Genomic DNA, 17,928 nt, shown 5'->3' with positions numbered 1-17,928 from the left:
GATTGAAATGATTAAATCGTGATTAAATTTTTAGTTATTTAATCATGATTATTAGGACACCCTAAGGCCTACTTACCTGCCCCTCGTATAATGCTGTAACGCATGGGTGCGTTAGTAATGGTAATATCCAAGGTGGATAAAAATCATAAAATCGTGCAGGCAGGGTATTATCGACCTTCAAAACCGTGATGTTTAACTTTAAAATGTTTATCACAAAAACAGGAAAATAAAATATAGCTACATGTAGACACTACAGACTGAATAGTGTCCAAGATGTTGAAATGTTGTAAAGATAAATTATCTGGTGTGCTTTGCTTAAGGTGTAAAAAAATGTCGTATAAAAAGGTTCTTTAATTAGAATTAGAATGTTAACATTTTTGATACTCGCGTTTAATTAACTATATATACCAATTAAAAAACTTAATAGCATTTGCGTCATAATGTACCTCATCAAGTTGATCGGTTTGCTAGTTCTCTTTTATTAGATTTCCAAACAGTATTTGTAAATTTTCAAGTATTGTAAACATTTTAGAATACTTCACGAATTGCCAGCGAATCTTGAGATTTTGAAGGGTTCCATGTCATAGTCAATAGTTTTTCCCAAGGCTAAATTTCCCAGGATTTTTCCAACTAACGGAGCGGTTTTGAACCCGGTACCTGTGGAAAAATATTCTTCGTTTAGTTCCTTAGTTTAGTTGCTTAAGTGAGCTCACGCGGAAAGAGGAAACGGGTAACCATCAGTCTATAACATCTTCGATAAGTATGACGCTTCATATTCTTCACATGCAGAGGTTTTACTGACAATTGTGAGAGCTATTGGCAACAAAGTCCAGTTATAGCGAGCTTCTTCCCCTGTTTTGAGTCGGCTCGTAGCCTTTGACTACCAATAGACGGCGATTTCTTTTCTTTGATTACGTCACTCCGTGAATAGCACTCGGTAGAATATTTATCAAAGAGACAAACTTTTGGAACAATATTATAGACTCATGGTATAACCAAGCCCGTGGCAGGGCTAGGGTGCTGCCTACTTGAGTTACAATAGGAGCCTACCAAATTATTAGATTTCGCACAACTTGGTAAAATTAAAAGATATTAAAATTTTTCTATATTTTTCCGCTGTTTGCGTATACACTCTTTTTCGCGGTCTTTTCAACCCCTCTTTTTGGCCGCCCGCTAGTCGGCCATTACCTGGAACCACCGGTGGGGGGGTCTAGGCTCGGGTCTTTGGTCCCAGGATATATAGAATGGGGGTTAAGGGGGGTAAATTCAACATGAACGCGCCCAGCAAAATTCCAAAAAAAGAGTCTATAGCAGATGTCTAGGCAGCGCTTTAGTTGGCTTGTTTCGTTTTAGAGTGAGGTAGAGTACACGACGACGGTATACGTTGTTTGGACAAACGTACAGCTGCACAACTCCCGTTTTATTTTTGCAACGAAAATACCAGAGCGACCACACCACCTATATTTTTTCCTATAACTTCCTATATTTACAATTTTTTCCTATATTTGTGGAATTTTTCAAGCTTCAACTGTGGCAATTGTATCTTTTGATATCAAAATATACAAGGCTAGAAATAATTTTAGAAAAATTGGAAATTTTCACTCGCTCAATTATTAATTAATTACTAATAAAACCATGGATTTTAAAATTCATAAGTGCTTAAACCTATATTTTCCTGTAATTTGAATGATATTTATCCTATATTTTCCTTTATTTTGCAAAACATCTCCTATAAAATTCTATAAATCGACTACAAATTTCCTATTTTTCCTGTAAGATTTTTCTAGTTTTTTGTGTTAACCCTGTAATACTATAACACAACTATTTTTAATGAATGCATTTGGTCTACCAAAACCGTTCCAGTTATGAACTTATCTTCCGACATGTCCTGTTTTTGGACCAAAATAATAATAATCAGCTAGGCACCACCTTAGGCCTAAGTCATCAAGCTAGGAGCAACAAACACAGCACCCCAACCAAGGAGAACGCACCATGTCAGAAGTCGTGAATTTTCTTGCTTACAGTTTTCATTTCTTTAGCGCCTGCTGCCGTCGGAAGGGGAAAATTCGGAAATTGTCGTCCCCCTTTCCGTAAAACGTTCAGCGTCAAGGCTCGTCCAATGAAATTTGTACACAACACTACGTTATCGTGTTCAAAGGCTAGCTGCGTTCTCCTTGCGTTTGTTGCAAGCGACTTTTAAAGCCATTGATGCCGATGTTTAGAGTCTGGGGGAGAGCTAGAGTCTGGTGACCGTGAATCGTCTCAACATTTTTTAAACTTCTTGAAACTTTACTATTAAGCTTTGTTACGGAATACTTCGCTGAACAATTGCCAAATAAAATGAAATGGGTGCTGGAATCACCAAGATGATCGAACGTCACAGTATCTTACCAGAAAATCCAGCTCCGATCACGACGTTCTCGTGGAGAGGATGCTTATCAAGAATGTAAATCTCGTCGGGGGTTACCTGAAAAAAATAACACGATATATTAATCTTTGAAAAGCTTTTCCAACTCAGGGGCGTACCAAAGGGGCCGAATTACGGCGAGAGGGGAGTCTTGACATTTGCCAACTATATTGTCATTTTACCGAGTTCAACGGATTTATTCGAAAAACATAAATTGTAAAAAAATGTCGTCGAAAACTTAATTTTGGAAACCGGACTTCAATTCGCCCTATTCGGCTTTCCGTTGCTACGCAACGCGTTTTGAAATTTTTAATGTTTAGGCTTAGTTTATCTTTTCGGTGAAATTGCTGGATCTTAAAATTAATTTTGCGCGTGAAAATACGCCGCCATATTAGGGTATAAAAGCAGGTAAATAAGCCTGTACTGTCACGCGCAAAAACGCAATTTTGAAATTGGTCAACAGTCGCAAGCTATATTTCCTGCACGGTACTGACGAGTCCCAAATAGGACGAAACCAGTCTACCGTTGGAATTTCTGGCTATTTTATTTTATTTTATTTTATTCAGCTTTTCACTCGACGTATGAGGCGCGGTGGTCCTGTTTCCCGGCCTTTTGGAGCACACCGGGATCTCCGGCGCTAGCTGTTCCGGGTTACGTGGGCCCGTCATTCCCCTTTAGACACTCTTTCTGAAGGGTATGACTCTTTACCTATAGCAACCACTCTTAATTCCACTGCTGTGTGCGAAGTGGGGATTGGTCGTCCCATTGCTGCACCTTCTGCTGGGTTGCGTGGCTTGCGTCGAAGGTGCGACCATCAGTAGTAGGGCATTACTACACATGCTGGATTTGTCACTTGTCCGGGCTTGTGGACGCTAGCGTAGGGCACTATGATGATAGACCTCCGGTGGTGTGGTCTCTGTTACTAGGTACACCGGTCTATAAATTCTGACACACTGGTCACAGTGTCCAGTTTATTAGGGAGAGTTTCGTTTGGCCTACTTCTCATTTGGCCGACCACAAAATACAATTTACGCTGACTGCACATTTGTCCGACTTAGAAGTCGGCCAAATGGACAGTGCATTTGACCAACTGCTCATTTTCCCGACTACTCATTTGACCGACTGCTCGTTTGGCCGACTACTTATTTGTCCGATTACTCATTTGGCCGACTGCTCATTTTGCGGTTGGACGATACTAGGTGCGTTTGGCTATAGTATAAGAGTCGGTCAAATGAGCAGTCGTTCAAATGATTAGTCGGTCAAATGAGCAGTCGGTCAAATGAGCAGTAGGCCCAATGAGCTGTCGGTCAAATGAGTAGTCGGATGAATGAGCAGTCGGTTAAATGAATAGTCGGACAAATGGGCAGTCGGTCAAATGGGCTGCTCATTTGGCCGACCAAAATGTCGGCTAAAAGAGTAGTCGGCCTAATGAGTAGTCGGTCATATGGTCTGCTCATTTGGCCGACTGAAAAGTCGACCAAATGAGCTGTCGGCTAAATGGGCATTCGGACATATGAGCAGTCGGCCAAATACACCCCATCCGTTTATTAATTCGAAATAATAACAACAAATAGAAGATGACCAGTTTAATAATTCGAAATATATATTAGTTCAAGGTTTCTGTCAATTTTGATTTCCCTATTCACCGTTTGCTATGTACCACGTCCGCGACTCCGCGTACTACCGTCGCACGTCGAGTCCATCGCTCGCATTCCTCTAACGAGTCAAACTGTCGGACCCCCCTCTGGCCTCAAACCCTCAATCCTCTAGTCGCGCTTTTCTCCCGAGTACGGTAAGCTGCGCGGTATAGATTAGAGCGATCTCCCTTGAGTAGAGAGAGAGAGAGAGAAAGAATACGGTAAATTACGAGGGTCTTGTAGGCGCAGTAGTCTTAGGTGAAATAGTACTAGGATTTTCCATGTCGTTTTTTAGGCTTATAAAATCTTGGAGGAATAAAACATGTATACAGGAGTTGCGGAGAGCTGCGAAATCGGTTTCGTCAGTGACGGTGAACTCGCACGAGACGGAGGGGTTCAAACGCGACTAGCGCCAACTGCATACGGAATTTTGCAACTTTTCTCATTTTATAGCATTGTTTTCGCGTCGTCTGGTTAGTTTTGAAACATTTCTAAATTCTTTGCGCCTTTTTCCAAAATGACTCGTATTTTTTTGGAGGAATAAAACAAACCAGACGACGTGAAAACAATGCTATAAAATGAGAATAGTTGCAAAATTCCGTATGCAGTTGGCGCTAGTCGCGTTTGAACCCCTCCGTCTCGCGCGAATTCACGGTCACTGACGAAACCGATTTCGCAGCTCTCCGCAACTCCTGTATACTTGTTTTATTCCTCCAAGATAAAATGACATTAGAATATTTTATATGAGACCAGTTTAATAATTCATAAGCTAGGGGGTCACTGGTCACAAAGACCAGTTTAATAATTAATAATCTCGGGGGTAACTGGTCATAAGGACCAGTTAAATAAATAACCTTATTTCCAAGGCTGATGGAAACCGTTTAAATAGCGTCTGCTTCACCATATTCCACACTTAAGCTTCCGAAAACCGCCGCTCTAGGGAAATAGGTATAACGCCCATTGACCGATTTCAAAATTAAATTTTTGAGAGCAACACTACCTTTACATCATGAGGTATAGCAGGCTTACTTACTCGCTTTTATACCCTAACATGGCGGCGTATTTTCACGAGCAAAACGAATTTTAAAAACCACCAATTTTCAAAACGTTGCTCATGAGAACAATATTTGAGCGACGGCTCGTGAACAACGTCATAATAACGAAGCCCCTCCCATCCTAGTGATTGAGGTCAAACTACCTAATGAAGTTCGATATTCATGGTTGAAATGAATACATCCATTGTACCGAGTATTTACAAAAGATAATGCATAAGACAGGAGCATGCTTCAAATATGGAAAGTACTACTTACGGTGTACATACAGGTCTCAACAATAGCTGGTTCTGATTCTATCGTAATGAAGTGTTCATCGATGAATGTTTTCAGCAGTTCTCTGTCTTTCGTGTTGAAAGAATTCTTGTCTCTTTCATCGGGGTCGCAGGGCACTCCGGAATGAGCGCAAATCTATCAATGACATTCAAAACGGAGACATCACGAGTGGATACTGTACTTTAGCACTTATAAGGTCTTTGCGATTCAATCAATCAAATTATGGAGTCTAGCACGCGAAATTACTCAAATTCAAACGAAGCTGTGACCTTTTAAATATTGCCTTAGTAAGTATTACTAAATCAATGGCGAAAATTGGTTAAAAAGTTACAGATCTGAAACCTTTTCTAAACTACTACCATACAATTTCTAGTTTGTTCTTTCATAGTTTGTATTAAAACGTTGATAGATGGCGATAGCGTTCCCGTCGAGTGGCAAAGAAATTGTGGGGGGGGGGGGAAGTGAGAATAACAAACGGGGAGAGATTGGTGTGCATAATAAGATCTTCTATAAAGTAACATTGACCTTCTTGTTTTGATGTTGCTGCTGCGTCATGGGTGACGTGTCGATGACGTTTTACTACGAAAAGCCCTGGATATAAGAGAAAATTCGACGAGGAGCCCTGTTCTTAAGAATAAACTGAACTGAATTTCTAAGTATTTCGTGACGAATGAGCTATATGAAAGCAAGTTCAGCAAGCGTAGCTTATTTTATAGAAGGAATATTAATAACCCCGCTAGCCTTCTCTGGTTCTCGAACCTCTCACTAGGCGACGGTAAAATAAATGAGGGTAGAATAGTTAACCGTCGGTTCTACTCAGTTTCAAAAGTGTCGCCGATAAACAAATATCTGTGGTAAACGTAAATCTCGTTACCTCACGGAACACGTGGCGCCATCTAAATGCTCGTTAAATTAAAATGCAAACTATTAATTGAATGAATCATCAGAGACGTGAATAGCGTGAAACCGGCAGAAATGAGCTCAGTGACTATTCGCGACCGAAACGAGTCTAGGTGGCAAAATGGCGCTAGCTGCTCCGAGGTAACGCCTATGATCTAGCGTCTGCTACAGACAATTTAAAAAGTCATAAGACATTTTTTTTAAATAAACTTATCAAGCCAATGATGCAAAAAATATATTAAAATGCAATTATCATTATTTATAAAGTCAAATTTACGAATAATGATGAAGAAAAACTAATATCGTCTGCTTTAGCCGCTACCTATCTAGGTTTCAAAGGTGAACCAAAGTTGCGTAGGGATAGTTTTCAGTCGAGAATTGGAGCGCTGAGGGTGGCACCCACGCTGTCACGAAATATTCCCATTTTTACTACTTTCAAATTCAAAAAAATTCCAAGGCCGGGAAGGCGGGAAGCCGTTGGAATTTATTTTACAATATTGTTCTAAAACAGTGATTCTAAAATGGGGCTCCATGGAACCCCACGGCTCCATTTAAAATTTTAGGGCCCCCTCCTACGCCGGCCCCAATTTCCGAAATAAAATTCCTTGTTTTTAAAGGGATCCATCACTCACAACAGGGGGAGGCATAGGGGTAACATAAAATCCTGACTTGCAGTGTGCTTCAAAACCAGTTTTTTTGTGACCCCTATGCCTTCCCCTGTTGTGAGTGAGGGATCCCTTTAAACGAAACCTAATCATTATCAATATCAAAATAAATATTAATTTAATTGATGTATTAAAACATTTTCAAGTTTCCAATATCCGCTTTAATACTTTAGGCGCCGCTTTTTCGCCCCCCTGATCGTCGGCGCCCGGGACGTATGCCCCCCCCTGCCCCCCTCACTACGCCTCTGCTAGGGGCTCCACGAGATTTTGAGCTGTGTTATGATAGAAATAGTTTCGGCAGAAAACATTTAAATACCGAACTTTTATTCAAGCGAGGGTTCCATAATAAATTTTAAACTGAAATGGGGTTCCACGATGTGACAAAGGTTCTAGAAAGTAGCGAGTGATTACCTTGACGCACCCTGGATACTCCAGCGAAGGAAATCCGTAAACGGAGGTTCCAAAATCCAGGAACGGCAGAAAATTATTCTCCAAGGAATGGACATTTTCTTTCTCGCGAAAGTAGAATACGTTGACTCGTTCAGGCTGAAACGAAAAATATTATCGCAGTTAGTAGTCTAGAGTCAGAATAGTGAACTAAATTACACATTTGACAATAGAGTAGTAGCATTCCGTAGCTTTGGCCATGGCCGCCATTGTGGGCGCAAATTTTTATGAATAGGAAAAAGCATGGGTGACGTCGTGTGACGTAGCACTGCCATTAATCTATGGAGGAGATCCTTTCATGGGGGTAACGCCATTAGAGTTAGGTTTTTAAAGAAATTCTTATCAGATGGCACCAACCGCTTGAAACGTAGCAAATTTTAAAGCAAGTGTCGACTCGACGTGAAGTGGCTCTTTTTTCAACAGATGTCACTAGCGTCGAAATCAAAACAAGATGCTTAAACTACATTTTGCTCCAAAAGGGGGGACATTAAAGTACTCCTCGCGTTGATTGGCTCGTTTGTAAATTTGACAATAAATTAAATTATAGCAATTTTTAATAATATATTTTATTCGGGATATATAATTGAGGTTAAAGTCCACTAACAATTGTAAGTAGAGTATAAGTTGTCTAATTATAATACTCTACAATGGTTCTATGACGACGTAATTGTTTCGCTATTTTAAATTTTAGCTTCCATTGACATTGGTAGATGGCACCACGCTCTCCAGTAAAGTCATTTATTCGAAGAATCGGATAGATTTATTGCCATCTCTAATAGCAAGAGCGTTATCATAATACAGGTGCAATGAATAATGATAGATCCGACTGTTGCTTTAATTAAATTATGGTGAATTTTTCAAGAAATATAATGTTAGAAGTGATTTTTTTGTAGTAAATGAGCAAGTATTTATTCGTTTCGTGTCAAAACGTTTAAATTGAACTTCTTAGGACCCTGCGCTTCATGTTTGTTTCTTTGTAAGCAATTTGCGAATAGGTGTACCGTGTACGGTTAAGGACACGAAAGTGTAGTCTTTGATCATAGTGGTAGTGTCGGATCAAGAACGGATCGAAGCCACTGACAAACAAACAAAAAGGTATACCAACGTTTTCATGGTGCATTATTGTGTGCGGGGTTTAATTGACCTATATGTCGTAGTAGGGTGGTCCTTATTTCATTTATTTCTTTAATGTTTTACCCTCTAAATTTATTTCAATGTATATAAACATACTTCCTAAGAAATTTGGGATAAATTGAGCAAAATTTAGAGGTAGCTCAAAAAGCTTGAAAATTCCCTATATTTTAGCATTAGATCAAACCGTGATTTTTCATTCTTACCAATATTTTGCGAGTTAGTTACGGGTTGTGGCTACTTTATCTATAAATGAAATATTCCACTAAATTTTCTAGTTTGAAACTGCCTTGTGTAATTTTCTAGTTTGAAACTGCCTTGTGTAATTTACTATTAAGCCCCTTTCTCATCTATCATTACATATTTAGAGTCAGTCTATTGGACCCATTATCAAACGTAAAAAAAGCAGTTTTGAAACCAGATAAATTAATTATTTTATGAATTTAATAATTAAAATTTAAATGGATATGTGTAGTTCCGTTTCAATCAACAGAGGGCACCAAGAAATGTTAAGTAGACGGGGCCTGAAAAATAAGTAGTAGATCATGCTACCTAGGAGCAACAAACACAAGGAGAACGCAGCTAGCCTTTAAACACGCTAACGAAGGGTTGTGTACGAATTTCATTGGACGAGCGTCACGAGCCTTTACGCTGAACGTTTTACGGGCGGGGGGAAGACAATTTCCGAATTTTCCCCTTCGGACGACAGCAGGCGCTAAAGCGTCTAGCCAATGAAAAACGTACACAAGAAACTCCACGACGTTTGACGGGTTGCGTTCTCCTTGTGTGGGGTGTTGTGTTTGTTGCTCCTAGATGCTACCACGCCCCAATACTACGATTGCTTGTTCCAAGCTGCTTAGATATGTCCTTAGTCAGATTGCATACTTTTTTATATTTTAATATTCGTAAAATGTAAAATATTACCTGCAGTGGAAGATTTAGGCTCAAGTCTAGCTTGTTCAGTACTTTGTTGGTCCAAGTCCCACAACAAAAGATGACTTTATCAGTCTCAAATGACGCGCTTTCTGATCCAATCACTATTTTGTTTTTAACGAACTCTATTTTATCCGCTTTAAATGGAGCGAATATGCGACCACCTTTTTGTTGAAACAGTTTCTACAAAAATTGCAAGACATCTTATTAATAGCACGGAAATTTCTGTCACAAAACGCGCTTTGACTGAAGCGTAATAATACGCTCTTCAGACGATCGTCAAATTGTTGGCTACGTAATAGCAAGGATTCTATATATAGGATCCTTGGTTATAGCAAAGGCTCGTGCACACCTCTGCCCTACGTTTCAGAAACGCAATATCTCCAAAAATGGCATTTCGAGATAAATCGATTTTTGTAATTCTTATGAAAAATAACAATACTACAGTATTTAGGTAACTGAAAACTAGTTGTTAGTGGTTTCTTTCAGTCCGCAATCTAAATATGACAACGACTATCACCAAAATTAAGTAAGTCTCAGTATAATTTGACATAATGCGTTTTGTACGTTTATATTTGGCTAAAACTATTGGCAGAAACCAGAAGAAAATAGGGGGAAGTACGCTTCTAGTCAGCTTTGGAAAGGCGTCACTTTTCACGAATTTTCGCGCTAAAACGGTTTGGCGGGAAATCGCGGATGATTACATCGTTTAAAAAATCAATTTTTCTTAAATTGAACAATTGTGACATATTGTACTTCTCATTCTCTGCTAATTGAGCTAAGGCGTATTTGCTTTCGTCGTTTATAGCCGTGTTGAATCAAAACAAAATTGGAACTACTTTTTCAGTTTGGTTTATTATGCGTAAAAAGGCATTTTCGTGGGTCACACGACGACTTCTACGGCTCAAAGCTACAGATACGTACTTCCCCTATTTTCTTCTGCAGAAACGCATTATGGGGTATAATAATACTGAGTAACGGCCATTGTGACTGTTACCCAGGGAATGGCCTTTATATTTAACACGTTTACATGTAATAATGTAACTCCTTCATTTTGTTTTATTTCCCTTGTATCTCCCTCACATTGTACTGTTTCCTGTACGTACCAACTGTATATAATATCTCCTCTGTATATGTGTAATTTGTATTGTCCACTGTCTTAACGTGATGGGTCTTAGACCTCTTGTTGAGCAATAAAAGAATTAAAGAACTAAAATGCAACTGAAGCAATTAGAGCAGACGAAATTATACGAAATGAAGACTCTTATTGGTTAATAACGACATAATGCGTTTCTGCAAATCTCCGACGGTCGTGAATGCGTTTGTGCGGAGCAATTTCGCAAATTTTCGATTTTAATGCGTTTTTGCATTTTCACATCTCGGAAACTAGACCAGATAGAAAAAACGGACTTCAAATTTAGAAACAGCGCCTAAAAATTATTATTAGGAGCATTCAAACTCAAAAAGTCAAAAATGGTCGATAATGTGTTTCTGAAACGTAGGGCAGACCTGCTAACAAGGGGAAGGGGTACATTTTACTGAAGCGACGACTTGTTTCTTCGCTTCTGACTCACGAAAGATGGCTCTCTGATCTGGACCTTATAAAGACTTTTCCATTGAGCCAAAACAACTATTTATGTTAAAACCATTTAAATTAATTAAATTCTGGGAATTAACCTTCTTTAAAGAATTAGCTAAAAAAAGTAAACTACTACAAAATTTGTTAGCACTTTGCAACGCCCTATTTTTTTGGTGGGTCTTCACTCTTGAAACTTTGTCGTTGCTTAGGCAACGGGATCCAGAAACTAGAACCTCACTCTTGAAACTTTTTCGTTGCTTAGGCAACGGGATCCAGAAACTAGAACCTCGTAAAATCCGAAGGCTTAATGAGGTACACCAGCCGCTTTGAAGCGCCTCAAGAATTATCAACGTGTGACCATAAGTAACAAATAAATGTGATACTCAACGTCTGACCAGAATTAACAAATAAGTGTGACCACAGAAGTAACAAATATGTCTAAGTGCAAATAAGTATGGCCGTGGATATATATTGGTTATGTCACCGGCGTTGCAGGTTGCTGTGAATAGCTCAAACAAACTTAACACATCAGGAGGATTGTTTGTATTCTGACCGTCGTACGTCTTGTTTACTCTAAGATATATTTGGTTATTTGTGTTTTAATTTCTTCAAATTTGTTTAGAGTTTAGCTTTTTTATCCTTTTTCATTATGGACTAATCTACTTATTCGCGTATTTTAGAGCGCTTTGCAATGCAGTCCGTAGGTGGTTCTTATTAACTTATTAAGCCACCGAACTTGCGTCGCACGCCGTTAATTCATTGTGTTGTGTGGCGCCATTTTCATCTTAGTAAGAATAAAAATCTTCCTCAATCCTATGAAAAATTACGTAGGTTTCTACAAATTTTGTCCATCACCACTATTTTGATAGAAAAAATAAGAATCCGAAAAATAATTTTATTGTTTGGCCATCTCATTACTATTTATCAAATTTAATGGTTTAAAATGTTTGACCTTTGAAATCGTATTTTGAATAATTTGACAAATTACTAGGGTCGCTAGCCCATTATTTCGAGGGGTCGGACTCTTGCCATTATTTTGTACGGGATTTCGGGATTTCGTAGAGATTTTGGCAATTTTATAATTTTTTTTTAAGTGATTTTGGGATTTCAATGTTAATTTACCATAGAGAGAGTTAAAAGATTTTGCGACAAAGTGTACGGGATTTTGGTAAATGTCCGACCCCTCGACTAAAATCAATCAAAAACTCAATATATTATTTTCAGATCCAGTTAAATTCATTTTTCTGCTATCCCCCGACCAAAATTTTTAATTTCGTCTCTTTTGAGACGTAAAAATGTGTAATTTTTAAAACTTTCATCTCGAAATAATTCCAATTCGAAACAGCAACAGATAAATAATATTTTCAAACTTAAGCATTCTAATTGTTTGCTTAACATTTAGATTTATTATCGGTAGCATCGAAAAATTACCTGAATGGATTGCAACGCGGTTTTGGCTTTGATGACACCTCCACTTTTATCGAGAAAACAATGGCACTGAGAGGACAGTTTGATCAAAGGGTAACGACTGTGTACTTGTTCCATCGACAGCACTTCCAACTTTTCGGGACTGCGTCTAGACATGTTCGCTTCCGCCAAAAGTAAATTGTCATGCGGTGGTTTGCAGAAGCACAATACGCCTCCGTGACTGACAACAACAACAAAAATCATTAAAAGAAACGCATATTTTTGGAGTACTGTTTCAAAATTTGTCAGAGCCAAAATGTTTGCAAAACATCGTTGGCCAACACGCAGGCCCGTATTAAGGCATGGGCCCAGGGCCCCCAAAAGGTCGCCAATACCTATATAAGAATCGAGTTGGTATAGGTTAATTTTCCAACTCCTATATAGGGGACCCCTCGGCTCACCGGGCCCAGGGCCCCCAAATTGGTTAATCCGGGCCTGCCAACACGAGTCCTAAGTTGAATGGAGACAAATGGCCACTCATCAACCGCCTTTGTTGGTTATGTTTTGAATAACGGACGGTTTTTGTGACCGAGTCTTATTATTTTCGTGACATAAGCTCAGCTTCGCGACACGCGAGTTTGGCGTTTTTATGCTTTCCTTACATAGGCCCCACCAAAATCTGCCTAAGGTCCCACCTTCTGTAAATCCGGTACTGCGTATATTGCCTAGGAAGTTAAGACTCCTGAGTTCTAACGCCAATAGCCTTTCAACCACTTTCAAATTGGTAGAAATAGTTTAACCCGCATAGTAGCGCCATCTAATCGGTGATAGCTCTTAAAAATTTCCATCATTGTTCACACGAAGGCTTAAGATTTGGGTTACATTACTCCAATGGGATTATTCGTATTGTCATCTGCTACAATGTTTCCTGTATGAAATTTAGAAATTAGGTTTAATCATGAATCTATTTAACTCAGGTTTAACCTGTCAAAAGTATTTATGTCTGCTATTTCAATAATAGCCATGTTATATAGTAAGTGGACGACGGGTCAAATGCTTCAAAGTTACCGCGTCAGTGACATTACAGAATAGCTTAATTTCATTGGTTGAATTTCAAACAAATTATGCAGCCAAATATCGCTCACCTACTCACCAAAAAGGGTTCCAACGTTTGCTGTTCACACTGCTTAATTAAAGGCAATAAAAGTCGGTATTGACTTGGGCCTAGGGTGGTGCCTTGGGTAATAGCCTAGCTGATTATTATTATTCTTCTTATTATTGTTCACTGCTAATTAGTTGGATAAGTTTGGTGACGAAACTATAATTGGTCTTTAAAAGTTGTTTAGTCTGAACAGCCCTTTAAAGTGTCCCTTTTCACACAGGGTCCCGAAATCGAAAGATTACCCACCCTGGTTACCGGCACTTTTTAATATTTCAGGAATTAAATCTTACATAATGATCGATTCATTAGATTCATCTTCGATGTCCTTCCAAAGACGAAACGCTTCGTCCATCATGTGGTTGAAGAACTCTTCGGCGTAAGCGCTTCTAATCAACCTTGACTCGCCCCCGGAACTCCCTCTGGCGTGGGGCAACGTAAACTAGATCCATACAGAGATTAACAATCAAACACTGTTGCCTAATGTGCGCGAAAACGTGTCTAAGCTTTTGAACCGCCAAATGAAAGGATAAGTTGTTCTACGTAACAACTTAAGTATTCAATATATCTCTTAGCGTATGTAATATAATAACTCGTATGTAGGCCTCTTAAGTATGTACATAATTATCATTATACAGTATCAGGCGACATTTACCAAAATCCCGTACACTTTGTCTAAAATCGCAAAATCTTTTAACTCTCTATATGGTAAATTAACATTGAAATCCCAAAATCACTTCAAAAAGTAATGATAAAATCGCCAAAATCTCTACGAAATCCCGTACAAAATAAGGGCAAGTGTCCGACCCCTCGGTATCAGGAATCCACAGAGGAATCCATACCTCTATGTACCATATAAGTGGGGTGGCAGAGGGGTTAGCACTTTCGCCTCGCAGCAAGAGGAGCTGCGTTCGATCCCACCTTGTGGCACTGGGTGAAAACTCAGAATTACTTCTTCCGCGTTGAGTTTGCAAGTTCTCTCCCCACTGGTTTAAGGGGTTTTCCCCCGAGTTCTTCGGTTTCTTCTTCCATAAAAACTTGTGGAGGTAATAGTAAGTGTAGGGAGCTGTTGGCTCGCGTGGCATGAACGGCTTGCCACCACCCTCCTACGCAGTGTAACCCGGCCACCTGAATTAATGGCTTTAAAAGTCGCATGATGACTTAGGCCTAAGGTGGTGCCTAGGGTATTAGCCTAGCTGATTATTACTTGGAATGCTTATCGCGGCCGATTTTTGTCTCGATGTGGCTGACCGTTTTTTTGACGTCACTATGTTAACTTGAAAAACAACAACGTGAGAGGGGAGCGCGCGCGAAGGGCATTTTTTCTCGCAGTGTTTTTAAAGTTTTAAATAAATCCGTTGTGTATTTTATTTTATTTTAGTTTATATACCTTGACCATGAATGGTTCAAAAAAATTCATTTGTATAATAGAGACTTGGCACTCCGTAGCTTTGGCCAAGGCCGCCATTGTTGTAACATTTTTCTCCCCACGATAAAAACTATTGAAAAAAAACTGTGACGTAGCACTGCCAAGTCCCTATTAGAGATTGTCAAAGCCGGAAACGGCCAGGAATTCTGAGCGCTTTCAAAATCCGCCTCACTGACTTCCGTTTTCCACCTATAAAGTTGATGACGCGTTTTTCGTTGGAAGTGACGTAATTTACATCATATTCGTTGAACAAAATACCTTTATGGTATACTTATGTAACACTGCCTTGGGTCGTACAAAGGTATATGCTTAATTTCAATGGCCTAGATGGATACTTCCTTAGGTAAAATACTTCTGGTTACGTTTAATATTTCGTTGACTAAATTATTTCGTAAACTATATCAACCATAGATATAAGAAATGTATATAAAGGTCAGATAAATTTCGGGGCGTCTAAGCCTAACATAAAATACGGAATTGACACCTAGCAGACACCGAGGAAGGCACGTGACCAAGAGCGCGAGGTCTCTTAGCATTTTAGTACTAAGTGCTTGACCTTTCCGCAGGCCGTAGTCTTTAGACACCATCTGTTGGTGACTTTTAGTATAATTTTTAAGCAGGAGACAATGGCTCTCGCGACGATAGCTAGAGCTTTCTTACCGATAGATTGCGCCTTATAAGGATAGCCTGCAGAAATCACGCGTTTCTGCTAGCTGTCACCTCCGTATTCACTCCCTTTGAAATATTTTATCTAGACCTTTATATACGTGTCCTATATCTATGGTTGAAGCTTTCAGCTGTTGTGGAGAGATAATTTTAAACTATCAGAAAGCTTTCATATATTCCATTTTATAACCAAAATTTAAACCACGCATGAAGCCTATCTATACCTTTATATACGTTTCCTATATCTATGATATCAACTTAATGATCTTATCAATCTCATTAACACCCAAAAATTAACGACCTGATCATGAAGCTCACACATATGCCGCGAGCTAACTTGGCGCTGTGCGCAACTTCCAGGTAATGATTACGATGGCGAGGAATCTCCCCGAGTCCCCATGTCAGATAATTTAAGATTCAGGCCAAGGCCTATTGAAAATGAAAACGCGTGTATAATGAAATATGACCTGATAAAAGTTATAGAATTTGTTCAAGAAAGAGACTTTAAAAGGATATCTAACCAGAGAATAACAATTGGATATAAAACTATTGATTTTTTTATGTAATTAATTAATTAAAGGCTTCAAAAGTAGCTTGATGACTTAGGCCTAAGGTGGTGCCTTGGGTATTAGCCTAGCTGATTATTATTATTATTATTATTAATTATTATTAATTATTATTTGTGAGCGTGAGTGCAAAAGTCCGTAAATCGTGGTTGCCGTTAGATGCTCTTAGTTAAAAAAATAGCGCCGCTGAAACAACGGCTATGGAGGAAGCACGTGACTGATACTGCGTTCAGTCAATAGGAGCGGACATCTCCATAGAAGAGGAGGGGTTCAAAAATCAAGTGGCTCTGCCGAACGGCGGAGACACGAACTGAGTCTAAGCGGACGATTTTCGTGAAAATTGTTTTTTCTTCCTAATGCTTTTCCTACGGGAATTTGTTTTCCTATCTGTGTTGCAATTCGGAGACTTTTTAATAATATTAGTGTTTGTACTCAACTTTGAATTTTTCATATGATTTTTAGTAAGTTTCCAGGTTTTATTTAAAACTACTTTCATAATTTTCCCTTAATTATTTCGCTCGTAATCTACTTTTAAAATCGACGAAAATTTTAAGGCGAGGAAATGAATTCCGCTCCTATTGACTGAACGCAGTATCAGTCACGTGCTTCCTCCATGCAACGGCAGACGACTAGCGCCATCTACTGATCGCCGAATTAATTTCCGCGGATGTTTAACAAAACGAAAATCACTTGTTACGATATCCTCCATTTAGCGTTCAGCAGCGCCAGGCAGCGTTAAAAGTCTAGAAAATTATTTATGCTTACTTGGTCAACCAAAAGGGTTTTAATTCCCTGAGATGCTAAATACAACGCCGTGCTGGAGCCCTCGATGCCAGCCCGGACCACCACGCATTGGTACGATTCATCCATTTTTCGGATGAATAATTATTACGTTAACGAAGCTGACGTACAATATTGTCACTTTAAAACATCCGAAGTCTCTCGAAACATAGACAGTGCTCTAAAGAGGCTGTTTTCGAAACGACGGCTTTTAAATCTCATCGGCGCGCTCCAAGGTCAGACACCCGGCGATAAGCCTAACTCTGTTGCTAGAAAGAATCCCTACGAGGCATCTAATATTGATACTTAATCTGGCATCTGTTTCGTACGTCTTCCATAGCCCTTGTAACGAACAGAAGGAAATTTGGGCGTATGAGTAATTGATAAATCGTGTTCTTTTGAATTGATTATTTTTACGGTAACTTATCAAAAAAATCGAACGAACAGATTTGATAAAAGGAAAAACACCTGGCTCTATAGTCGTAATATTATGCCATATATTATATACGAGTTATATGTTTATTTCTTCAAATTTGCTTAGGGATAACTATTTTATCCCTTTTAATTATGGACTAATCTACTTATTCGCGTATTTTATCATCCTTTGCACAGTGGTTTCTTCTAACTTAACTTTTCATATATTATATAGTCACTCGTAATTATAGCATAATGGTCCCCTATATAAGCAGGCCGTAAAAGAATTTTCTTTAATGAAACCTAGTTCAAGGGATATGATTCAAATTACGTAACTTCAAACTCTGTGACGAAAATCAACTTTATAGAAGTTAAACGAAATTTAGTAAAGCGGATGTTGAAAACGCGCCGAATTCCTCTCGCGTTTTTGGCTTTGACAATCCGTTGTTTACATTGAGTTGGGAATATAGGCTTCGAGGT

General features: G+C 39.0%; 1 protein-coding gene across 1 annotated transcript; it reads right to left on the bottom strand.

The window, feature by feature from the left end:
- Positions 1-352: 352 nt before the first annotated feature.
- Positions 353-17,281, bottom strand: LOC149943256 (peroxisomal sarcosine oxidase-like). The gene is made up of 8 exons (XM_090177844.1): positions 17,020-17,281; positions 13,887-14,035; positions 12,459-12,675; positions 9,440-9,631; positions 7,349-7,483; positions 5,355-5,507; positions 2,392-2,467; positions 353-657 (listed from the first exon to the last, which is right to left on the bottom strand). Exons 1-8 carry the CDS (start codon positions 17,122-17,124, stop codon positions 539-541), a joined length of 1,146 nt encoding a protein of 381 aa, XP_090033970.1. The 5' UTR covers positions 17,125-17,281; the 3' UTR covers positions 353-538.
- Between the last annotated feature and the right edge of the window lie 647 nt (positions 17,282-17,928).

The sequence above is a fragment of the Leiobunum rupestre genome, chromosome 6, assembly GCF_980474605.1.
Source record: "Leiobunum rupestre chromosome 6, qqLeiRupe1.1.hap1, whole genome shotgun sequence".
Lineage (NCBI taxonomy): Eukaryota > Metazoa > Arthropoda > Arachnida > Opiliones > Sclerosomatidae > Leiobunum > Leiobunum rupestre.
This window is presented reverse-complemented; position numbering and strand designations above follow the sequence as displayed.

Coding starts and splice junctions, on each gene's coding strand:
- LOC149943256 (XM_090177844.1), bottom strand. CDS start 17,124: ATGGATGAATCGTACCAATGCGTGGTGGTCCGGGCTGGCATCGAGGGC. Junction 14,036..17,019: donor AAACCCTTTTGGTTGACCAA/GTAAGCATAAAT, acceptor GTATGGATCTAG/TTTACGTTGCCCCACGCCAG. Junction 5,508..7,348: donor AGTATCCAGGGTGCGTCAAG/GTAATCACTCGC, acceptor TGTCATTGATAG/ATTTGCGCTCATTCCGGAGT.